Source organism: Hyalella azteca, unplaced genomic scaffold (assembly GCF_000764305.2).
Source record: "Hyalella azteca isolate HAZT.00-mixed unplaced genomic scaffold, Hazt_2.0.2 contig2480, whole genome shotgun sequence".
In the NCBI taxonomy this organism is placed as follows: Eukaryota; Metazoa; Arthropoda; class Malacostraca; order Amphipoda; family Hyalellidae; genus Hyalella; species Hyalella azteca.
Window position 1 is genome coordinate 545,817 of NW_025932753.1, and position 26,425 is coordinate 572,241.

General features: G+C 39.3%; 1 protein-coding gene across 1 annotated transcript; it reads left to right on the forward strand.

Moving 5' to 3' along the window:
* On the forward strand, positions 1 to 26,282 carry LOC108679517. Its single transcript, XM_047885590.1, has 23 exons — positions 1 to 333; positions 3,305 to 3,523; positions 3,958 to 4,077; positions 8,148 to 8,294; positions 9,869 to 9,972; positions 10,454 to 10,572; positions 11,529 to 11,659; positions 12,335 to 12,493; positions 13,279 to 13,378; positions 15,217 to 15,367; positions 15,668 to 15,772; positions 18,280 to 18,493; positions 19,424 to 19,528; positions 20,171 to 20,284; positions 20,870 to 20,987; positions 21,635 to 21,671; positions 22,350 to 22,494; positions 22,794 to 22,864; positions 23,285 to 24,063; positions 24,331 to 24,950; positions 25,243 to 25,297; positions 25,551 to 25,671; positions 25,946 to 26,282. The coding sequence occupies exons 1-23, from the start codon at positions 1 to 3 to the stop codon at positions 26,124 to 26,126; spliced, it is 4,248 nt and encodes a 1,415-aa protein (XP_047741546.1). The 3' UTR covers positions 26,127 to 26,282.
* Positions 26,283 to 26,425: the final 143 nt, after the last annotated feature.

Sequence of the window (26,425 nt, forward strand, 5' to 3'; positions counted from 1 at the left end):
ATGGGAGACGAAGAAAGTGGAGTTGGCGAAATGGAAAAAGTTGAAGATGAATCAGCGAAAGACAACACCGAAAAACCAAAATCTAGCAGAAGCTTACGTGAAAAACCTTTTGGAGCTTCAATAAAAATTGATAAGAATAAGGAAGAGTCGGGTGCATGTCCAGTTGCTGAGTGCACCCCATCGGAAACATTGGAGGTTACAAATGATAATTCAAATATAACTGAGAGTGGGAACGATCAGAAAGAACATGTTACTGAAGAAAGTAGAACTTCCGAAAATGCAACTGTGACTGTAACAAAGGAAATTACTGATATCAACGAAATGATTCTGGAGGTGAGAGTTAGGATTTTCGTTGGTATAAAATTTCACTTCAGCTGAGATGCATGCTCGGAACGTTTTCTTCTCTCAGTATATGTATAGGTGATAGGATGACAATACAAGAACTTTATTCGTATTAGTTGGTTTCTGATAGTATATGTGTTTTTTGAACTTAATGGTTAACACCAAGAGAGAAGCTAGTGCCTTGAAATTGTCTATAATTTAGAATAAAATGCACAAAGGAATGAATCCGTTCTATTTGGAATATATAGGTTGGAAAATTTTTAGGACTTCGGCTTCATATTATATATACGTGAGACTTAATTGTCTCGAGTGATTGCGGCATTAGTGCAACGCTTAAAAAATTAGATCAGTAGGTACTCACTGCAGTGAGTGACAGAGAGCGCATTTTCTCGTCGATGAAAACGTGAAGTCGCGGACGGACGGACGGGCAGACAGACAGACGGACGGACATGACAAGCACAATAGCGCCTTTTTTTCATAATTCAGAAAATGCGCTAAGAAGGCGCTATCGTGCTCGTCATGTCCGTCCGTCTGTCCGTCTGTCTGTCCGTCCGTGACCACGTTTTCATCGACGAGAAAATGCGCTCTCTGTCACTCACTGCAGTGAGTACTGAGTTATAATTTTTTTCCATAAATGAGAAAATGCGCTAAAAAGAACCTAATCACTAATGATCGTTGTGCTACCTCACTTAAAAACTTCTCCCGCTGTTGTTTTTAATTAATAAAATTCTTCCCTATGATAATTCCTTTAAGTTAATGGAAATGTTCTGAGTTGTGTTCACTGGACTTCGTTCTAGTGAACGTTCGTATCGCGTGAGACTCGCTATCTCGTTAATCGCTCCTGGAAAATTCTGGCTCTCTTAAACTTCTAGTATTTTGTGCTGAAAATTACAGTAGTGAATTATCGTGTTTAATGAAATTTAATGTCTAAATAGATCCTGTGTGACCATCGAACTGTGTGCGTGAATGGTGTAAATTATAATAGACATTTGAAATTTCGAAACTATCAATAAATAATAAACAAAATTGAGCAGCTACGCTCCCTCAATACGCGTTTTTTATTCTGCATACACCGCCATTTCTTCAAAAAGTAGTGTTGTAATAATTTTTTTGATTCAAGCTGAATAGGTTTATGATAATAAATCAATGAACTACTAGCGAAAAAATTTAGTTTCGAATATATTATAAATCCATCGCAAGATCCATTTAACAATGACGCATACCATATGCATATAGCCTTAATAATTGCCTGCGAATTATTAAAATGTAAGTCACAAGACTACGGATCAGATGAAGCGTGACTGGCCCGGTGGGTTATCAGTACCCACGGGGGGAGGTGAGGTGGGTAGGGCCGGGCTAGATGAGTACACCATGAGTGATCAATATCCTGGTTCTCTGAGGCTGCCTTCTTATTCACGCTGAGTGACACCTTCCCTTTCTTCCTGTCTCCCTTCATCCACTGTACTCATCTGGTCATAGCAAAACATGGTAGCGTTACGACAATGAGCATTCTAATTATCTCGAGTCAAGTTCCTTCCCAATGATAATAACAGGATTTAAACATGGGAGTTGAAGTAGCCTGGCGATTTAGGTTATCTGTTGCCGTACATTTTTCCATCAATGGAAGGGAGTCGGCAGAAATAACCGAGGAAAATTAGTGGCAAGCAGTTTGAACCTTGGTTCAATGACAGCGTAATAAATCATATTATTATTAATGCAGCTCAATTGCAATAGAAAGGAAAAAAAACAATCGTATTTATGGCTATGTATAATGTATGAAACATACCACTATGAGCATGCTTTCTGCATGGAGATGCAATTATTTATTTTTGGGTCCATTAGGTTCTGAACACTCATTAAATAAGTGAATCATGTTGTCCAAATAGTGGCACACTTTCTCCTTATGACCTTATGTTGAGTTTGGGACTTCATAGTCCCCAGTCACGCTGATGCGCCGCCTTCGTCGTCCTCCGTCTCTGAGTCGTCCTGCACATCACTGATACGTCCTTTACCCTGGATGAAACTGGGTCAGGATGACCCACATCCGGGCAAACCATGCATCGCTACACGGACAAAGTCTCCCTGATTTCTCTTCTAAGAGTAAATTTACTATGATTATGATGTTTATTTGCTTAAAGCTTGACTGGGATTTGTGCTTATCGGTCGCGTGATCTACATTCGCATCGACCACGCCAATCGATGGATGTAAATTTCGTGGTCGGAAGTATTCGATGCTACTGCGTGACTGTGTTCTCCGATATTCGAGGACAGGTAACGAGCTCAAGCCGAATATAACGAGAGTTCTATGGAGTTATTTTAGATACTTCGATTTTAATTGCAGGTTTTTTGGAATTGGGCTGCATTTCCTAATCTTTTTGAATTTATGGCTGCTCTGAACCATGAAAAGTATAAGATTTTACAGTATTTAGTGATAAATCAAGTGAAATTTTAACACGAAATGGCTATAAGAAATTAGCATCATTTGGTTCAACTTATTGGACTAGTTTCACTCGCCAAAGAAATATAAAACTCTTACTTGTTGTTAATTGTTAATTTTATAAATTATTCTGCAAAAGATTCAATGTTATTAGTAGTAAAGGCACGCTAAGAATGTCATAAATTTTCTATTACAGTGGTGAAGTTCAATTAGCCAACTTCACCTTTCCAACGGACCATGAAACTCTAAAGTTCTTCCAGTGTGCGTAGTATCAGCGACAGGAATCAGGCTGGAAGGTGCTTATGACACCACAAGTCTTGAAACCAATTACATAAAAAAGTAATATCAGCGAACTTTTATTAGTAATCAGTTCCTGGACTGGCGCCGTGTTGCAGGAGGCGTACGATCGCCCACCAGAGGCGCACAAAGCGCATATTTTTCCACTAACGATTTAAATTTCAATTAGTTAACTCAGTATTTCTAACGGAACTCGATGGGTTTGTAATATAAGCAAACTTTACGCAGTTCCTGGACTGGTGCGGGCTGAAGAAGGCGTGTGAGGTCCTGCAAGAGGCGTGCAGGACACTCGGGGCTCCTGTACCTGCCCTGCCCGGAGCCCCACGACGGACGACGCCCCTGCACCTCGAGACGCCTGGGGGAGGCTCGGCAGAACTCGCGCTTCCTGAAGCCGTGGCCCTTCTGCTGCAGCTCTTTGACCGGGCTGACGGCGAGGCATTCTTCCAGGTGATGATTTTACCATGTAAGACATTCTTTATGGATATATAACACGTATATTCTATATGGTACATGGGTATACCACATAGAAACAAAGCTGTTTTCAAATGGTATGAAAGTGTTATTTGTCTTTATCCTTATCACAATTTGGAGCGAACTCATTGAGCTCATTACTACCTTTGTTTGGCTATTACTTCATTGGCTATAAACGGCTCGTTACAAAATAGAAACATCATCTGTCTAACTTCTATCCTGCCTACTCAATGATTTGAAAGACCTACAAAATTATATCAGGACTCACTGCAGTGAGTGACAGAGAGCGTATTTCCTCGTCCGACCGTGAAGTCACGGACGGACGGACATGACGAGCACAATAGAGTCTTTTTTCCATAAATGAGAAAATGCGCTAAAAATATTTCTGAGTGTTCAGTTTGGTGCCCCAGCTCCTGCAGCAGGTGTGGCAGAGTCAGCCCGGGGCTGATGAGGACCTGACGCTGCTGACGCTGCAGTTTCACCTGCACGTCTACTTCGCTACCTCGCCTCTACGCGCTGGCAACTGCGAGGTCAGCTCTAGTTTTATCTTTAAATTAATTAAAAGCTCTTCGATTGACATAAATTTAGAGTACAAATTTTAAATAGGATCAAAAATTATGAACGCGGATTTTTTAACTTAATTAAAAGCTCAACGATGAGCCGAAATTTAGAGTACAAATCTTAATTAGCGGGCGAATTATAAACGGGGACTATGATTGGTGAACAAATATATATTCACCCTAAGGTATAAAAAACGACTTATATATTTAAATTGTTCAGAGTGAGGCAGATTTGTGATTAATTCACTCAAGGAATCAAGCGTCCTTGAATGAAATTTGAATGAGACTAGGTTCTGTTTGCGCTAGCAAAACTGTTTTTCTTAATAACCTGAAATGCATGCGAAATAAGTCAACTGCTTTGTTGAAATATTTTTGCGCAGCTGTTATGTTCAAGTCTCTTTAATCCACGATTTCGGCTCAATATTATTGCGTGATGTTCTTACAACTCTATACTAAATGAGGCCAATGAGATTTTGTCCCTTACTTAATGAGGCCGCACTTAAATTCAAAACTCTTATATGAACATATAGCTGCTTAAGTACACGAAGCGTCCTAGATACACGTAGCGTCATAGATACACGTAGCGGCCTAATTAAGTACACGTAGCGGCCTATGTACACGTAGCAGCCTAGGTACACGTAGCGGCCTATGTACACGTAGCAGCCTAGGTACACGTAGCGGCCNTAGTGGCCTAAGTACACGTAGCGGCCTAAGTACACGTAGCGGCCTAAGTACACGTAGCGGCCTAAGTACACGTAGCGGCCTAAGTTCACATTGCGGCCTAAGTACACGTAGCGGCCTAAGTACACGTAGCGGCGTAAGTACACATTGCGGCCTAAGTACACGTAGCGGCCTAAGTACACGTAGCGGCCAACTTCCCGTCGGCAATTGGTGAATTTACTTGAAAAATCTTCAGTGATTGGCTGACAGAGTTACGAATTCGTACCTATTTTTGATAGTGCGGCCCCAGGCCTCTGAAGGTGGCTGAGTTGGTGATACCGAGTGCGTGTCATGGCTAAGGTGATAGTTGTCCTTGATAGTCGCTGCTGTTTTTTGGCTTTAATGGACTTGCCAATAGTCGATAACAGCCATTACTGATGAATGCCATTGCAACTGGCGCTATCTGCCGCTGCGACTAGCTGTAACTGTTGGTGTTATTTGTAATAAATGTCTCTGCTTTGCTACAACTCTTGTGCCATTGACAAAAGTGCAGCAGATATTGGCCGAAAATTTTAGCGCAATTGGCTATAAAAGCTACGGTTACTTCTAGTGATGAGCACAGCCATTTATGACTGCAGGCCTTGTCTCTGTACGCATGCCAGTGATATCGGTTGCAAGTGTCACTGCTATTGGCAATAAGTGCCGACGTTCTGGCGATAACTGCAGCTGGTATTGACCTAGAGCCGCTGCCATTGAAGAACATTACCGCTGCCAGTGATGAACACTACCGCTGCGTGTTGTCCATTACCACTGCCTGAGGTGAACCCTATCTCGGTCGTTGCTGAACGCAACTGGATTGCGTGGAGGTAATTTGAGGGAGAACTGAACATCCATTTAGATTCTCAGTTAAATCACAGAAATATAGATGTCTTCGACCTAGTTATGATTGAATGAACTAACTACACTTGTAGGACTACCGAGGCGAATTGCGGAACTCTGATCGGCTCGCATTACATTCCGAAGTCACTATTGCTAACCGTTGACCTCGCCAGCTATATGCTACATATGTCTGATAAATATTTCATCGTGGCTACATGTACTCAGATTTTCAGGCTCTTCTCTAAATAAGAGAATGAACGCAAATATGTTAATGAATAGAAATGCAGAATCTCTGTGCACGTATCCCGACCACTGGATGATAATTGCGCAGTGCGCACGCTACATGTATGAATATATATTTCTTAATCTCGGAAATTTTAGACGCTCTAAATTCTACATGAACACGTAATTATCTCGGTAATGGTCGCGACAATGCCAGTGTTAATGGGTAAACGTAATTCAAGTATGCTATGAAGCATTAGGTGGACATAAATCAACAAATGAGTCACAAGGACGTGCATTAAATGGCCTCGTATCCAACGAAGACAAGGTCGCTGTGGCCGAGTTATAACGGGGGAGTGAAGACAATGGCGTTCATATTCATTTATGATCATGAATTGATAAATTGATCATAAAGTATAACTTTATTTAGTTATTTCCTGTAATGTTAAATGATTGGTTTAATTTTAATGATTTTTCTTCCTCTCTTGCAAACTTGTACAAATAAATTTTTACAACCACTATCTGTTATTTTAAACTTCTAGCTTCCACATCCGGTGTTACTGATCTACGAATTTCACAATCCCTGCCTATATTCAACCAGAAGCCTAGTGTAAATATTTTTAGCGAACCTTTTGTTAGCTTAGTTTTAAGTCTATTTTTTTATGCGCTCCTATGATTTACTTGTTTATCCGACCTTTAGAGTGTGTAGATCAACGTATCAATAGATCAACGTATAGTTGATCAACGTATCAATAGTTTCATGTTAGCTCAGTTCGTAGCCCGCGTCAAAACTGCCCACAATATTTCGGTGCGTTGATTTATGTCTTCATATAAGTTGTTTATTGTTCTGATTATTTGTTATATTTGAATATTATAAACATACAATGAAGTTTATAGGGCTAATATATTTGTTTGTTCTTACAGATACAACTTTTTAATCCAATAAACGGGATATTTGTTGTTGAAACCGTGGTTATCCTAAAAAACGCGGACTTACGTCAAACCAAAACTCAACAAAACGAACAGCGTTTTACACATAGTCTAAATGCCGCTTTTAGCTCTTATCCTATTGAAATATTGAATAGATAGGATCGTTTACTAGCGTTTATTTCATGTCTCATTTGCTTATTTACGTTTTAATATCTGACCGTGGATTTTACTTTACTAATTGATTGTATTTGTGTTTCTAGGACGGAACTTCTTCTGAAGTAAAGTTTGTTTTGTGAACTGACGATGGAGCTGGACTCCGAAACGTTTTCTCTTATAAAGATATGGTGAATTTTTGTGGTATTGTTTTTGATTTCAAATTCCTTGTTAACTTGCGTTTTTGTGATTTTAATCATATATCATCAAAACGTCAATCCTGCGCACCACTCATGATGACAAATTCGACCAGCCAAGCACCGACACGTGATCCTCATAGACTCTAATAATATTATAGTTAATGACATAACAGTACGTGACTATAACGGCTTATAACCTTCAAGTGAGGATGACCTCAAATTTTACCCGCTTTTATGATGATCCCAGTCGATAATTTCTATCGTAAGGTCACGTCAAGCATGAAGCTTCTTCACCCTGTAAAAAGAGCCTCAAGGATTCGGCCTTGAACTTTTAAGCCGGGCTCATTAAGCACATGGTACACATCAGCCGATGATAACGAGACTGCGGACTCTTAATTCCGCATGTGCACCTTCTATACTCAGGCCTTAAAATAATAGCTAAGCAAGGATATTGCAGGGGTTATAAGAGTTTAAAGGTTTATGTTTCGGACAGCAACATTTTCTGTTCATCTCCGTGATGAAATATCCGGAATCGTAAGTAGCTCGAAAATTTTCCTTGTTGAATTCATGCCATTGCAATTTTATGTATACAAATTCATCTGGAACTTACATGGAATGTACGGGGCATTACAAAATTTCAATGCACATACATATGCATGCCCATGTATTCTCCTGCCACCCGCTGCAGGGCTCTGTGATACCCATTCCCTTTTATGCACACATGACACCCCGGGGACACAAACACCCATACCTCCCTCTAAACCTCACATCACCCACGCCCCAAATACCCTCACAACACCCACGCCCCAAATACCCTCACAACACCCACGCCCCAAATACCCTCACAACACCCACGCCCCAAATACCCTCACATCACCCACGCCCCAAATACCCTCACATCACCCACACCCCCTGGTCACCCATCACCCACACCCCCTGGTAACCTATCACCCACACCCTCTGGTCACCCATCACCCATACTTCCCCATGCCCCAGGACCACGGTGCCGCTATGAAGGTCTTCAAGCAATACCTGGACGCGTGCTCTCCTCTGCTGGGCAGCGTGCCCGAACTGCTGCCTTTCTACGCCCTGCCATACGTGCCCCAGCCTGCCACTCACGCTGCCTTCCTTCCAGTCTTTCAAGTGATCATAACTACTTATTCTATTTAATGAATTGACTGAGATATAGTAATATTTGCTTTTTATTTCAATTGATTGGTAATTACTCTTAATTGGGTTTAATTAATTGATCACTATGCCACGCACGCTGCCTTCCTTCCAGTCTTTCAAGTGATCATAACTTAACTGGTATTTACTTTTTATTGCAAGTGATTGATAATTACTCTTAATTCGGTTTAATTAATTAATTGATCACCATGCCAGGCTCGCTGCGTCGCTGTCGTCTTTCAAGTGATCATTAATCCTTATTTTATTTAATGAAAAATTTGAAATTGAAATTAATTTATTCGTTTCTAAGATTGTGTGTTGGCCTTCAAATAAAACTTATTAAGGTGTCAAATAACTCATTTTGAGTCTATCATAGGATGCTGTCCAGTAAAATGCATGGTTATTCTAAATGACGGACGCAATTTAATAAATTCGTTTCATTTGAATATAAATTCAAAATGAATAATTTATATACCAATGTAAAGAAAAAGTTTCGATTTTTTTACATATTTATAAATGTTCAATATGTCCAATTGTGCTGCATGGCAAACATCTAAACGGCAGCCAAACTCGTCCCACACACGAGAAAGCATATCTTCTGTTACTGAGTGCACCGTAGCAGTGATACGGTTCTTCAGATCAACCAGAGTTGCTGGGAGAGGCGGGACGTAAACCGAGTTGCTGGTGGAGGCGGGACGTAAACAGAGTTGCTGGTAGAGGCGGGATGTAAACAGAGTTGCTGGACGGGACGTAAACAGAGTTGCTGGTAGAGGCGGGACGTAAACAGAGTTGCTGGTAGAGGCGGGACGTAAACAGAGTTGCTGGTAGTAAATAGGAATTTATTAAAGTGGGTTCATCATCTAGAATAACCTTGTATACTTGATGAAAGCTTTCCACGGGTTTGTTTTTCTTGTGATAAACGGATTCTAATTCTGAATGATATCGGTTTAGTTTTCAAAGCAATAATATAGCATGAAAGTCGGTTCATTTGACGATTTTTAAATCTATAAAATTGTCTGCTCTAAACTTCTAATCTATTAGTATGAAGACGAGAGACTGTCATTAAATCTACGGAAACTCAGCCCAAAATTTAAGTACCTCTTGCGTCTTTACTCATATCAATAATTTTAATCGTGGATTATATAGCCTAGTGCCACTGAATTGTAGTAAAAATCGGAGTTATGTGGTTTTACAGATCTTTTCCATTTTATAAAGGCAACTTTCAATTTTTAGATTGTGTGAAAAAATTTATGAGGAAAGCATCTCAAAAAATACCTTGCAAAAAGGAATTCATGCTGAATTTTTTTAACTAAAAAGCAACTGCCATAAAATAATTGAAAAAAATGTGTCTTGAAACACTTGCAAAAAAATGATACGGGGCAGATAATATCTCATAAACTATTTATACCTTGCAAAAATGTATCCATACTGAAATATTTTGAGTGAAGAAAAGCATGTACCGTGAGAGAGTGCAAAAAATGTGCTATGAAAATGCTGTGACAAAAAAATCATACGGGGGGAGGTTATAAATAAATAAATAAATGTGCCAGGACTCGTGGGTGATGTGCGTGAGGGCGCGTCTAGAGGGCTGGCTGCAGGAGTGCCTGTCACCGCCCCCCACCCTCGTCACCCTCGTCAGGAGAGCCCGTAGGAGGTGACGGTCACCATAGCGACGTGTGTGACGTGGAAAGACGTGCATGATTTTCTCCGCTTTGTAACTGTAAAATTCAAGTTAACTAAATTATTTCTTATTCAAATTTTGAATATTTTCACAGCTCAGCGTCACGGCAACTATCGAGTGGCTCCGATAATGTTCGCATTTTACGGATTCAACATTATTTAATGCTTCAGTATTAAATGTTCATATTTCAGTATACAATGTCTTTACTTCAGTATAAAATGTTTTTACTCCTGTATAAAATGTATTTGCTTTAGTATGCAATGTCTTTACTTCAGTATTAAATGTCTCTACTTTAGTATACAATGTTTTTACTTCAGTATAAAATGTCTTCACTTCAGTATAAAATGTCTTTACTTCAGTATGAAAGGGCTTTATTCAGTATAAAATGTTAATACTTCAGTATAAGATAATGTTTAAGTTGTTCACAATTGTTTATTAATTTTGTGTGGCGCAGCAGCAGCAGTGGCACCGTGGCTGTGGGAGCGAGTAGCGCTGTGGCAGAGGCGCGCAGGAGTCACCGAGCCATCACACGCAAGCTCTACAAACTGCAGGACCACTACAACAGACTGCTCGGTAATTACGTGCTTAAAACGCCCTATTAAAATGTAATAATCTTAAATTGCACATTATAATTTATGTATATACAAAATGTAATTTATTAATTAATGTATCTTTATATCTGAAACTGAGTATCTCGACTTCAGAGTAATATCGGGAAAAATTTTACTATTATGAAAGTATCGCAGAATTCGATGTTGATCAGTTACAAGTGAAGCGTTAGCTTTTGAAACGTTCGTTTTCCGAAACTGTTTCCCATGAGAAATGTCTGAAAAATATGTTCTGAACGTGAACTTTTGTGGAACCCATCGACGTTAGAATCCCCTACAAGTGGCGGGTGATAGAATCCCCTACAAGTGGCGGGTGATAGAATCCCCTACAAGTGGCGGGTGATAGAATCCCCTACATGTGGCAGGTGATAGAATCCCCTACAAGTGGCGGATGATAGAATCCCCTACAAGTGGCGGGTGATAGAATCCCCTACAAGTGGCAGGTGATAGAATCCCCTACAAGTGGCGGGTGATAGAATCCCCTACAAGTGGCGGATGATAGAATCTCCTACAAGTGGCGGGTGAAAGAATCTCTGTGGCGTTTGATGAGTAGTATGGGTCGGGTCGACTTCCGAAAAAGTTATTTTATTTGAAAATTTCATCGCCTTCCGATTATGTCGTGTTCCGACTTTTGGAGTACCGCTGTACATAAATTAGTAGATTACGGCCTCCGAGAAAAAATAACAGTTTTATGCATATACAACTGCAGCTTGTGAAACCATTTAACATTTCATATTGTTTCAAAAGTTTGACTCTCGACCTAGGCTTCTTACACAATGCGTGAGAACCACTGCATATAAACCTATAGCAACTTCATTATAGAACTTCGTTCACGCATTTAGACTTTCAGCATCTGAATTTATAGCTTCAGCCCCTGCATTTAAACCTTGAATATTGTCTGACTCACAACACCGCGCGCAGGCGTGTCGCTGGAGGTGACGGCGGCACTGCAGCGGACGGTGGCAGGCGAGACGGTGGACCTGGAGGCGACGCTCGGGGCGTGCGTACACACGCACCCTGACCTCATACTGCCTGTACTGTCTGACACACAGGTCGTATTGTATGGTATTGTATGGTATTGTATTGTATAGTATTGTATGGTATTGTTTTGTATAGTATTGTATGGTATTGTTTTGTGGTATTGTATTGTATAATAGAGCATTGTATGGTATAGGGATGCATAGTATGGTATTATTATTCTTTTTTGCGAAACATTTATCATGGCGTCAAGTTCAAATGAACTTCGAGGGCACGTCACACATAATGGTAATAAGAAGTAAAAAATATATAGACAGAAGAAAGGATGGGAACGGATAAAATGACTATGCACTAGATTCATGGGCTCTACGAAATAGTTCCGTCTTTAAAATATTATTATATTGTATTGCATGGTATTGTATTGTATATTAATATCAGCGTTGAAGAATAGGCCAAGTTCGGCCTGTAGCCGACTCTTGTATTGTTCTTGACTTGTCTCTTGTAGATCTGAGGACTGGCCTTTTGAACAGATCTATCTGAAATCGGCTCGTATTTATTATGATATGTGCTCTATTGAACGTTAGTGTCGCGTCGAAATAACGTTGATTACGTGTTGATTTTGTTCAACGGTTTCTCAACGTTATTATCGTTCCGAATGTAACCATGAAGTCTGACAAGTGTTGAATATTTTATAATTGTAATCAATATAACGCAATTATGTTACGCGTCTCATATGATGCATACATCAGGCGCCACCAACGACGATTTTACTGGAAGCGATGAGCAGAAACCGTCAGCAGAGCGTCACTAGGACGCATGTGTCAGCCCTAGACTACTGCGCTGTCAGGGGCTGCCTTGCTGACGGTGATCTACACGACTGCCTGCTGCTGCTGCAGGCCCTCAGGCAGGTCAGGGCAGTTAGTATTCAATACTTGCGTGCAGGTTACTTCATCTTGAGGTCCTTAGAGATCCTTAGGTCCTGTCACAGTGATACTTAATCGCATAGAGAATAGTTTACTGAAACAGAACGAAAAATTTTGTATTAATTTGTAAATTAGTGACGCGACGATGAAGTTAAATAATGAACAGATGTTCTCCCACTGCTGGTTTAATTTGATGATTTTGCTTGATTTTCTTAGATTTTAATTTGAATTTGTCTTATGTAATTTATTTTGTTATGGCCGGCCCATTATGCTGATCAGCATTTGATGCAACTTACGGTAGTTAAATTAAAATTTTTCATCAAGGGCCAGAGTAATTTGAGATTTTGTACTCGCTACGCAACCTGTGAGTTGCGTTCTAGCACACACAAAACTCTTTAAAGTACGTTCTCGTTCACACAAAACGCGTAAAATGTTTTTAAGGTCATATAAAACGCGTTAAATGTGTTTAAACTCACACAAAACGCGTAAAATGTTTTTAAAGTCACACAAAACGCGTAAAATGTTTTTAAAGTCACACAAAACGCGTAAAATGTTTTTAAAGTCACACAAAACGCGTAAAATGTTTTTAAGGTCATATAAAACGCGTTAAATGTTTTTAAAGTCACACAAAACGCATAAATGTTTGTAAGATCGCATAAAACGCGTAAAATCGTTCTTCACGTAAAATGCATCCTATGTCCCACAAAAACTGTAAAATAAGGTACAAAAACACATAAAATCCATAAAATATTTATTTTTGTTGCATGCAGCGTATAACGCGCGTGACGGAGGGCGCTGCGCGGCAGGCGGTCGTGGCCGCTTACGTACGCAACGACGTGCTGGGCCTGACGCAGCCTGCGGGGTCTACGGGTGAGTCATCTTATTATATACCTACTCATGATATTTCCTAAAACTGATCACGTGTATTATTGTATTTTTAATTGCCGTTATTTATTACTGCAAAGAATTTGTTAGCGCATTTTCTCATTTATGGAAAAAAGGCGCTATTGTGCTCGCCATGTCCGTCTGTCCGTCTGTCCGTCCGTGACTTCACGTTTTCGTCGACGAGGAAATGCGCGCTCTGTCACTCACTGCAGTGAGTACTGAGTTATATTTTTTTAGATTTGTATAGTCGGTGGTCAACAGGTTTTTTATGGACGATATTCTCAGAAATATATGTTTGTGTCGATTGAAACTAATATTATTATATACCAAATCAGTGGATAAGTGGTTTTCATGAATGGTATTCGCAGAAATATCTTTGCAGTGTATGATTAATTTATAGAATTTTACGATTGGTTTAATTGTTATAATTTTATTATTGGTCGGCAATTGTTTTAATTTGGTCAGGTTACAACCGTATCGTCTCAGGCTGTACTCGGAGTATTCGCGTATAAGTACTCGTATGAAATAGGTTAATGCAAAAATTGTTTAGAGAGAGGATTGCAATGAAACACTGGTACATTCAATATTGAACTAGGAAATTCACATTAACATCATACGTTGACAAAATTCTTTAGCACAGGAAAAGCATAATCCGAACACAATCAATGTTGAAAACTATCAGTTTCAATCACTCAAACGTCTTATTTACCCAAAACGTTGTTCCGTTGTACAATTCCCTTGAGTAGTACGACTGTCGTAAACGACTGTACCTCATACGAAATTTTCGCGACCGTAGGTATTGTTAACAGCGACCGTATCGAAGCTGTCTCCACGCGTTCCCACGGTCGTCTTTCGCACTCGCTCTATCTTCTAGCAGAGTAGCAGTAGGTATCACCGCTAATAAGTTGTATCACGGTCGCTTTAACCGTAGATTTTATTTATGACGACCGTACTTCTGAATGGTGGCGTCCATCTTCATCGTCCATGGTGTTACTCCAAACTTGTTGCTATATGCTACTAGTGCTTATGATGAATGTGACCGTAATGCTGCTGCTGATGAAGTAAATGGCCATACTGTGCTGATGACCGTACCTATAAGAATTTCTACGCAGTGTTCGGTACTTGAAGGTTCTCATTGCCGGCTTTATAATCATTGAAGGCCTTGTTGTCCCTCGCGTTGTCTCACGGCTAATTCACAACCGTAGCCTTGAATACTGGCCGTACAAATAAGCCAAGTTGCAGGCGTTACTCGTAGATTTCTGACGTTATTAAATCGGAGTCGTATTGTTATGAATGTCGTAAAGTACCGCGCAGTCGTTATTTCTGACGCCTACAACCCACGGCTGGGGCCGTCACCTACTCTACAGAGAAAGCTGCAGACTGTATTAGCATGATGGACAATAGAACAAGTTTTTGGTGCGAATTTTAGAGTCCTCAAATAGGCAGACGCCGCGTAAGCATGAGCCTACCAAGGGACGCCGTGACAGTTTCGAGTTGCACAAGGGTCAGCCCTTTTGATACCCTCGGCCATTCTGAACTATAAATAAACTCGCCCTCAAGGTTTTCTATCCCAACTTTGCGGTCAAGTCACATCCTGCCTGTAATTGCTTAATACAGCCCTAACATGGTCCCTTCTACACAACCTTACATAAGCTATGTTTAATATTAGAATCTAAATTAAAATCAGTATTACTTACGCTTCATTCATGTAGATCGAAGCAATGATTTACTAAGCCGGTGGTCAACAGGTTTGTTATGGATAATATTTCCTGCAATATTTGTCAGAGTCAACCGAAATTAATATGAGAACATGGGATGAGCAGAGCCTGGGCTCGAGGACCTTCCAGAGAGTAGAAGCTGGGCCAGGCTGCACCAGGGCTTGTGGGGTGCAGAAGGCAACCTGCTGGGCAACAGCGTCGCCAGGCTGCTCAGCGCCCTGGCGAGCTTCCATCTGGGCCGTCAATACCTGGGCAGGTCTGAAGCATTCAAGTTAGATTGGTAAATAAATTGTGTAATTAAAGTGTAACTAGCGAATACTACTCACATACCATCGTAACCGTTGATGTCAATGTTATGCTCGATGAATACATAACATAACATAACATAGTGATGTCGGCGCTAAAGAGTAGGCCTGATGTGGCCTGTCGCCGACATCAGCCAATTCGGTATGAAATAAAGTAAATTTCTCAATTTTTGTTATGAATAAAGTAGATAAAGTCTTGTTCCTATTCGGAAAAGTAGAATAATAATAAAACTCTTCAAATATTTCGACAGAAATGCCGGTGTTTGTGATGCCCTGAAGAAGATGCTGCTGGAGGACCTCGGCGACGTCTCAACGCAGGACTTTTGCGTCGCTGCCCTGCAGAAACTTTCTGTCAGGTGCCACCTTATTGGACTCGATATCGGAACTCAATTCGTATTTTTTCACTATTTTTCATTTGCACTCTAAATCGGAACCCAATTCGTAATTTTGTCACAATTTTTATTCGGACTCGAAATCGAAACCCAATTCGCAATTTTGTTACTGTTTTTCTTTTGCACTTGAAATCGAAACCCACTCTGTAATTTTGTTACTATTTTTAACACGTTTTTCTTAACTTAGCTTCGCGTTTGTTTGTTTGTTGTTAACATTGCCAACGAAAATTAGCCCACTTCTGATTGCTCTAGAGATCTGAAATTCGGCATGCAGGCTATTTTCGCCTAACAATTTCAGATACAATCATAAAAACTAGCAATTAGAGACCAAAATTAAAGCATGGAAAGTTCTTGCAGAAGAATTCAAAATGACTCCAGAAAAAAAAAATAAAATTCAAAACATGGTATCAAAAACAAGAAAAGTATTTTTTACTTCTACGCTGTTCATCTGTTTCGCCAAGGAAAATGTCAGCCATAAGAATAACATGTTGTTCACTGAAGCGGTACACTTTTTTATATTCATGGCATGCTGTTCCTGAGGTTTTTACGCGATGATGCCTTTGCTGTAAGCCAAACAGATCCACAGCTGACGAAGTAAACAATGTGAAATATACCGTAGTGTCGTCGTGAAGGGCGGTGTGTAGGACACTTCAGATTTTTGTAGTGCGCGTTATGCTTTTGGCCCTATTTAGCATACCAACCGTAGTGTTCCATGCCGCACTATGGCTTGTAGTGCGTAGTGCTACTTCATAGTACTAGTGCCCTATTTAGCATGCCAACCGTAGTGTTCCATGCCGCACTATGGCTTGTAGTGCGTAGTGCTACTTCAAAGTGCTAGTGCCCTATTTAGCTTGCCAACCGTAGTGTTCCAAGTCGCACTAGTACCGCACTACGGCTTGTAGTGCGTAGTGCTACTTCGTAGTGCTAGTGCCCCATTTAGCATACGGGCCATAGACGAGCAGGCGCTAACGCTGCGTATCATCGATACGCAGCTCAAGTCATACTTAGTCAAGTCTTAATCGTTTTTCTTGTGGACTAAAAAGTATAAAATAAAATACTTAAAAAAACTTTTTAAAATACCACGTTTTTCTTGTGGACTAAAAAGTAGAAAATAAATTATGGCTCGCCCCAAAAAAACGTGGGTCGGGCTGTACGTTCACCATTAAATTTCCAAAATTCGTGTGTTGTGTGCTTTTCGCTTTAATCATAAATCTGCCCGACACACGTTTTTTTGGGGCGAACCATAATTTATTTTCTACTTTTTAGTCCACAAGAAAAACGTGGTATTTTAAAAAGTTTTTTTTAAGTATTTTAGTCATTTGCACTCGAAATCGAAACCCAATTCGTAATTTCGTCACTAATTTTTATTTCGAAAAATTTAAAAATAAAAAAGTCTTTATTTGGAAAAAAATAATTAGAAATTTTACTTCGAAGAAAAATTAAAAAATTATAGAAGCTGAGTCTAACACTTCTTATGCTAGTCATTCGTGTCAATTGAGTTCCGTGTCGATGTTCCCCTGCACTGGCATTGAACGAATTCTTCCCGATTGATCAATAAATTCTCAATGTTGAGCCATTATAACTGAAAGAACCTTTTGGCGCTCCTATTCGGGAGGTAGTTGTGTAGTAAATTGACGTCATAGAGGAACGTATTTTTGGAGAAAATTAATTTATAAATTTATTATTCTATTTATCATTGGCTGGCGGAGGTTCAACGCTACGACTACCGTTTGTTTCGAATAAAATTATGCTTGCTTAACTGCATTCAAACAAATTTAGAATTTAACTGACAGGAGTTTCTAAACTTTCTGAGATCAAAAACCAATTGTTATCACTAATTTCACCTATTAGCCACTAATAAGCGTTTCCTGTTATTCACTTTACTTAATGTGCAAATAATCACGGCATTAAGTTCGTGAACATCGGCATGGATTTGCAATGGTTGCAAATCCATGACTTATTATCTTGTGTTACACATTAAAAATTGTTGCAAAGTAAGAAATAAGTAACAAAAAATATTTCATGATACCGAAATTGTTCGCGCACCACCGAAAAGGGCATTGTGTACCACTAGCGGCTCGTAATGTAGAACCGCTGCATTTTTGTAGGCGTGCATAAGAGTATAAGCTGAAAATAAATTTTTACACTAGATTTTTGAATGCGTGTGAAATCAACTCTAAAAATGAACAGTTATGTGTTCATACAAATTATGAGAAATTGAGTGAGGAGGGATATTGCCAAAGTTTAAAGTTCAATCTCTTTATAAACAATTATTAATTTCCTTGTAGCTTGAATTTAACCCTGAGGAGTAAAGAATACTATCAGTTGAGCTGAACGTTAAAAAATTATATTTTTAATGAATAGATCAAGGAAAAATGCATTTTTCCTTATAATTGTCTTTCAAACCTAGATAACTTATTAATAATTTATTCAATATACCAGAAAAAAATAACAGTATAAAATCTCTCCAGAGGCGACGTCCAGAAGCGGTTGGTTGAGGGCGGATGCGTGGCGTGGACCGTGAGGGCATTAGACGAGGGTTGTCTCTCCCTCACATCGCAGGAATATTGTGCTGCTCTGCTGCTTAACTTGACCCTCACATCTGAGGGGCGAGCTGCTGTTCTGCCCATCACTGCCCCTCTCGTGTCCCTCGCTGCCAAGCTACTCGCGCACAAACACCCTGCCGTATGTCCTCGGTTCACCATATACCACTCACTGAATGATGGATGTATGCGCGCGTTTAAGATATTAATTAGTTGGTAGCAACAAATTTCTTGGATTCTATTGTTGGCCTAGGTCTTCAAAATTTTATTTCTCCCTTTGATTGTTCTGATAAATCTCGTGAATTCTATTAATATTCATGGTGAACGCTTGCCTTCTTAAGTTAGTTCTCAACCTTGGTAATCTTGACACCATATCGAAACACAATATGTATTTGTGTTATTCGTTATTTACATTATTAAAATTTAGTGTTATAATATCAAAATTGTTATTATTTAGAAAAAGTATAACTCAGTTCTCACTGCAGTGAAAGACAGAGAACGCATTTTCTCGTCGACGAAAACGTGAAGTCAGGGACGGACAGACGGACGGACGGACGGACGGACGAACATGACGAGCACAATATCGCCTTTTTCCATAAATGAGAAAAAGCGCTAAAAAGACGCTGTGGATTTGTTGAACCTGCGTCTATTGATTCTCATCCGAGTCATTCAATTACTCGATGTCAATTACTAGAACATTTCCCCCCCCAAAGTCCCCTGAAACATCCATATTGAAGCTGCATCTCACACCTGGTATTCTAATCTAAATCGTTATTTTTAATTACAACTGATAAAAGTTAGTATCTTTTTAATAACCTCCTCTCTTACCTGGTATTCTAGTCTAAATTGTTATTTTTAATTGCAACTGATAAAAGTTAGTATCTTTTTAATAACCTCCTCTCTTACCTGGTATTCTAGTCTAAATTGTTATTTTCAATTGCAACTGTTAAAAGTTGGTATCTTTTTGATAAGCTGCGCTTTTCACTACTTGGTATTCTAATCTAAATTGTTATTTTTAATTGCAACTGTTAAAAGTTGGTATCTTTTTGATAACTTGCGTTCTTCACTACAGTCTACGTGTCTGTGCGGAACTCTTCTCAGCCTGGCGACGGAACCACGTTTCCGGCACGAGGCGCTGGCGTACAAACTTGACGTGACTTTAACGCAACTCGCGCAGGTGAACAAAAAACAAAGTTAGCTAAGTTATTGTTTAATTCTGAACAGTTCCATTCACAGTTTAATTAGGAAGTGAATTGTGATATATGCTGAAATTTTGTCTATGATAGTAGAAAAATTTCATTTCAAGAATAACAGTGAAAATTGTTAGTGTTGAAATGCCATTTAGGCAGAAATATTAGCACGTATTTTGAGTTCTGTTTAATTTCTTATAGATGAAATCTGAGCGCATAGGGAGCCAACTAAGGAGGAATTTCATTGTAAACACATGAACAACGTATGATAAATAACTGAATTAATTTTTATTCAAATTCAATCAGAAAATTCCTGCAGTGATTTTTTGTAAAGAATAACCGAGGTGCCTGACAATGTGAGCCTGAATTCACACATTCAGGCTCACATTGTCTGAACCAATTTCGGTGCATGTACGATTTCAAATTGTATTCATCATTAAAATTCGTCGTGCTAAATAATCACTAAATATCTCTTAAAATTTAACCTATAAACTTAAAACACCAATTCGTAAAAGCTATCGATTAGTAACACCTAGATGAAGATTTACGTTTGGGCTACTTATCTTGTTATATATCTTATTAGGTTCTTATAAGATATAATTAACAAGAATGTATTTGTTGAGGTTCAGTCGTCACAAGACGAGCAGTACCAGCAGCAGCTGCAGCACCTGGTGGCGCAGCTGCAGAGGGAGGAACCCTCCACGCCCCCCACATCTCCCCCCACTTCCCCCAAGCACCAACAGGTATGGCCTTGCACCCTGGCACAGAATATTGTACTACTGTTGAAACATTATCAATATGTTGTTGCCGTGATAAATATGTTGTTGCCGTGATAAATATGTTGTTGCCGTGATAAATATGTTGTTGCCGTGATAAATATGTTGTTGCCGTGATAAATATGTTGTTACCGTGATAAATATGTTGTTTCCATTAAAAATATGTTGTTACCATGATAAATATGTAGTTGACATGATAAATATGTTGTTTCCATTAAAAATATGTTGTTACCATGATAAATATGTAGTTGCCATGATAAATACAGTATATGCTACTCTATGACTAGAATTATTAATAGATCCATACTTAATAATTTAGTGCCAGTTAGAGATCAATTTTGTTATCCAATATTAAGGCAAATAATTCCACCATTTGTACAGTTGTTGAATGATTTTAAGAAGCCAGCAGAAGCGCCACAGCAATTCAAATTTTTGATTAATTACAAAACATAAAATTAACTATGAAAGATGTGCACATAAAATGAAGTTGGGAGATTATTAATTTATTGTTAAATCTTTTCCCAGTATTAATTAATAAAATTGCTTTTGCAGGATGTGCCGGAGTTTCTGGATGACGAGCTGGAGTTAAACGACCTGACGCAGGCCGCCCCTGGGGAGCTGACTGGCGAGGTGCTGCTGTCGCGGCGGTACTCCGACCACCGCACGCACGGTGCGTCAACCACGAAAACTATTTCTATTGTTTTTATTCATTTTTATTCGTTACAGGAAAAATACTTTCATTTTTTATACTTTTTAAATATTTTTAATACTTCTAGTATTTATACTACCTATAATTAATTTCATTTGTTATAATCAGAAATATATTTTTACTACTTCTACTTACACGAAAAGTATTTCTACTATTTTATTTATTTTTATTCGTTACAACAAGAAATAATTTTTAAATACTTCTACATTTCTTATTAGTTATACTTCTTAACACAAAAATTATTTTGATCACAAATATTATATCCCGCGATAAGCTTGTTTACCTCTTCAACAGAAGTTTTCATTATTTGTATATAGGACTAAATTAAAAACATTGCATTACCCACGAAAATTTATAATTTCCATTTATTTTGAGTATCACGGCTCTAGTGCAATTATTTTTGGAATAATGAAGCGTTTTCACTGCCTAAGTATCAGATCTATGTTATTATGCTCTTTGTTCTCGCAACTTTTCCTTTGTATAGTAATTATGTTCAGACGCATTTTTTTTGCAATCATCTGCGCAATGAATAGTAGGTAAAATATATTCTAGTTTTTGTCTAATTTACATTAGAAAATAAGAACTGCATAATCTTTTTTTTTTAACAGAGAGCTTCCTGAGCATGGATCCTGCAGGAACGGCTCGGTACGTAAACATTTTATCCTATAAATTCAATGTGATTAAATGAAAAATTATATGCGTTTAAAAATTATTTTGTAAAGACAACACTTCTGAAGAGGCCGGTGTCTCTGATGTTACGCATGTACAAAGAATTTCTTATTTTATTTTTAAATATGTAAAAAAATATTTATAAAATTTTTTAACATATAAAAATTTATAAAATTATTTATTCTGTCAATCGATTCAAGCATTGTCTCCGACTTTACGCAAGTGTGCAAATTTTCTGATCAATTGGACAGGTAGAAATGTGTTAAATATTGATTATAAGATTTGTAGCAGACGAACAAGAAGTGAAGTTAAAGAGAAGTGTTGTAATAGTCAGTCAAATGTCACCATTGCAGTCAAATGTGATCAATATCAATCAATTCTCCTTGTAACCCTGATTGATGAGTGTGCAGGGCGCTGAAAAGTTCGATTGTTTTTGAAAACCATAACACATTTTTGATGAGCACTCAGAGAAGTGAGTGAGATTGTCTAAATAGTGATGCAGATTTTGCTCTTGTATATGTATTATGACCCAGTTTGGCCCGGCCGGCAAAATGACGGAACAGTGCTACGTTTTGAAAGTGTGTCACGATTTGATAAATACGACATTCATTTTTCTGAGTGAATATTTGAAATGTTTTGCCGTTTCATTCGCAGGTCAGCACCTCTGCCGAGCAGACCCGACATGGTCACCCCGTGGACTCCGCCCATGGGATGGTCACGCCCTCTGTCTGAGGGAGGCTTTCTGCCTAACGCGGTAGCCTCTAAAAGGATCAGTCAGTCTCCTCCAGGCTATATTTCGGTAAGAATTACTCAATGATCCTCCTTCGTGATTAATAATTTAATATTTCTAGTTGTCGTGTCTCTCTTTGTTGATTTTATATTGAACCTTGATTTAATATAATATAATATATTGAACCTCTGGCGCACATGTAAAAATAAGTATGAGTGAACACGTATCTTTTCAAATGATAATGCGCAGAGAAACCGTAATATCTCGAGCAGCATGGAAATATTTGCGTTAAATTATAGTTGACAGCAATATTGCCAACGCAGGCAGAACGACGATTTAATTTTCAACTTTTTTGTTCACTGCTGCAGCGCTGGTCAGCGTCGGCTGGAAGCGTCCACTGGCGCTACCCTCCACGTGACGAGAGATCGTCTATCAACAGGTGCGTATGTATGACGGTATTACCTTACATACCTCATTAAGTATTACCTTACATACCTCAACAGGTGTGTGTGAGTGATAGCCTGGCATACCTCCACATACCTCAACAGGTGCGTGTGGTTACCTTGCATACCTCGTTAAACGAGTGTGATTCTAATACAAATGAGACAATGATTTACTGGAGCGTCGTTAAAACATTTTAAATATCTTGCTTACCTTAAAACTCAACAGATGCGTGTGATTACATCGGATTCCTCAATAAGTGATTAGATTATCGTCCGTGAACATCATCACTTGTTCAATTATTTTAGTGTCATTCGTAATTGCAAAAATAACTGTTGATATTTCATTTTGAAATCGTGTTGCCTTGCATTGAAGATAATATGGAAGCAACATCGTAATATTGAACGATATCTTGCAGGAATGCTCAACGTGAAGAAGTTTGGCCTTCTCAGGAATACTTTCAACAAGCCATTGCGATGCAACATCCCTCTACATCACAACACCCGTCCGTCTTGCCCTATCCTACTACGACGTCACAACACCTCCCTCAGCCCCAACATCACTCCCAGACCCAACATCTCCCCCATGACGGTCATGTCCATCCAACGCAGCCGTATCCTGGATATGCGTCAGCATTAGGCATTACTACCGAAGCTAATCATCTCCCGGGACCTCAGCAACAACCTCAGCTCGACAATATTACCGCAACGCAGCATGCTGATAATGCACAGAATTGTGCTCCCAATCCCCAGAGTTATGCTCCCAATGCTCAATATTATGCTCACAATGCACGGAGTTATGCTCCCGATGCTCAGAATTATGCTCACAATGCACAGAATTATGACCATATTGAACAGAATTATGCCCCCAATGTACAGAATCATACTCGCAATACGCACAATTATCCACAACATTTTGAATCCAATTCTCAAAATTTAGAGCCCAGTGCAGATAATTACGCAGCTGATTCCCACAGAACGAAGGACGACCAAAATTCTGCATCATATTCGCAAACAAACTCTCCCAATTTTCAGAATTATTCCTCCAACACTTCACAATATTCACCTAATGCTCAGAGTAATTCTTATACATCCAAGTATTCAGCGGAATCTGAAAACCACTTCACCGCCAATACAAGTCGCAGACACTCACTTCAGATAACGCCTCCCAACAAAGCGGACTGCAATGTTCCAATCGGTGAGAATTAATTGACTCACGTAAATTTAGTGTCGCTTTAGGGAGGTTCTATAATAATGATAGTTTTTTAAATTGTCGTAGCTCTCTTAAGTTTAAGAATTTGAAGGTGAGTAGCAGGTTGTAGATTGTTACAAATACTTCGGAAGTAATGTGCGTTCAAGATTAAAATGCTTTTGTAATGTTTTTAAGAAAAAGCGTTTCCCAAAATTTTGTTCGCGTAGGGCATCTTCATTCTTGACTTATCCTCCATAATATGCATTTCTGCAGCGGAAGAACAAGAAGAACCCTATGCTGCGCTAGCCAGTTCGCAGCCATGCCACTCCAACAGAGAATACTCCGCCTCTTACCCAGACTCTTCTCCCAACTATGCTGAACTAAACGCGTCGGAAAACCAAGCAATTCAGGCCGGTGGATTGCGACGCACAAATTCCGTCCAGCAAGCTGCACGTCGTCTGCAAAATCGAAGCCAAATCCCAGCCCTGCGTTTGAACACGTCACCGGAAAACCTTCAATATGAGTATGGTTCTGAAGGCTCAAACGGAAATTACATAAGGCGTGAAACGCGGCTTCTGACTCATGACTATGTTGAGTATGAACAGACGAAACCTATCCGGGATGTTCAAGTCACCGAGAGAGTTCCTCGGTACGTCGATGATCCCAGAGGAACACAAGCGCTCGAGAGACAAGATTCCCAAATAAAGTATTACGATGGGCAGAGTGAGATGGACTATGATCACAACGTTAGGCAATCAGACAGCCAAATGGCTACGATCCATGACACAGACGAGGTTCGGGAGCGAAGAATTGAAGAGGATCTTCACATGAGCGTACAAAACGGCGCTCGTTCATCATTTCCATCTGCGGATTCTGGCCAGCAAAAGCAGCAGGTTAGTGTGAAATAGATTATTTTTGTGATATTGCTACTTTTGAAGTAGTTTAGAGGGTAACTTCTCACTTCAAAGCAAATACTACCGCTTAAAAGCTTTCTAACCTTCATTTAAATGAAAGTTTCTAGCGTCAGTAGGTACGTGGACTCAAGATGACTTGGCAGGTTTATGTGGGCATAATTTTAAATCTTGTATACAAATATACACTAGCTCAATACAATAGACTAACTAGTACAGGGAAATATTTTCGGTCATATAATCATCAATTTATCATAGAATTATATCGTTACAGCAACCCGGTCGAATAAGGCACTCGTATCCTCGTGACGCCAACGACGATCCCGAAGGTAATGGCATAAAACTACGCCAAATTCTATGCTCAACGAGAGAACAATGATAAAAATAACTGCCAAGGAATATTTTAAACGAAGGTTGTGGACCCGCGCACTGACGGTGGCGAATTTGAGTAATAAGCATTTGTAGCCTCAATCTAGAGGCAAGGCAGCATAGCATTGAAAGGCTTACTTTTGAATTAAATAATCGGCACTTTAATGCCCTGCTTTAAAAGAATATCATTAAGCATTAAAAACTCTACCGCAGATGTCGAAAGAAGTAACGTAGAAGAAAATCTCAGGAATGCCGTAAGAACCGTCATCCAGACGCAGCGAAGAACGTCCACTCTAGAGAACGATCCACTACTGCGCTCTCTACCGGCCAACACGTCAGCTTTTCAGACAAACTAACGACAAGAATTTCTTATTTTATAGATTCATTGCTATTATTCTTGAACAATACCAAAATAGCGAGTGCATAATCTTGAATAATTTTACACCATGAACACACTATGAATTCACGTTTCAAGCTATCATCAGCCTATACTCAATCGTTTCTTCAGTACGCATGAACTCTTAGTAACAACTTTAAAAAATGATATACTAGAGCGTAGTTAAAGCCATTTAAATACCGATATTCAACAGCAATGATTCACATTTCAGGGCGAAAGAGTACGTTGCCATCTTCAGCTCTCGTCCGAGGGTTATGAGAACTCCCCCAGAAAGTGCAGCAGGGCAACGAAGATCCCCAAGCCCTCACTACCCAGAGCAACCTGACTCCGCACGTCGCGTGCTACCTCCCATTTCCAGGACAAACAAGAGCTATAAAATAGAAAGAACTTGACTCTTCGCCCCCTGAACGATTAGAAAGACCCGAAGCCAAACTCAGCAGACAGCACCAGTACTTCCTAATACGCAAGAGTTCACGCAACTGACCACAATTTCTTCTTGTTACGCAATCAGTAAATGTCGGGAGTACGAAACCGAGAATTCCGAACTAACCTACGAATCACATTTGACGTCTGTAGTGAGCTCTTCACATACATAATATTTCATTTTCATATTCTTATTTTTAAATATTATATTTATATAATCTGAACAATTCCAGTCGAGGTTATACCACGTTACATAATGTAATCCAAC

Excerpts from the sequence above, each read along its gene's own strand:
- LOC108679517 (XM_047885590.1), top strand. The coding sequence starts at position 1 with ATGGGAGACGAAGAAAGTGGAGTTGGCGAAATGGAAAAAGTTGAAGAT. Across the intron at positions 19,529-20,170 it reads CTTTAACGCAACTCGCGCAG|TCGTCACAAGACGAGCAGTA; the intron begins GTGAACAAAAAA and ends GTTGAGGTTCAG. Across the intron at positions 25,672-25,945 it reads CGCTCTCTACCGGCCAACAC|GGCGAAAGAGTACGTTGCCA; the intron begins GTCAGCTTTTCA and ends TTCACATTTCAG.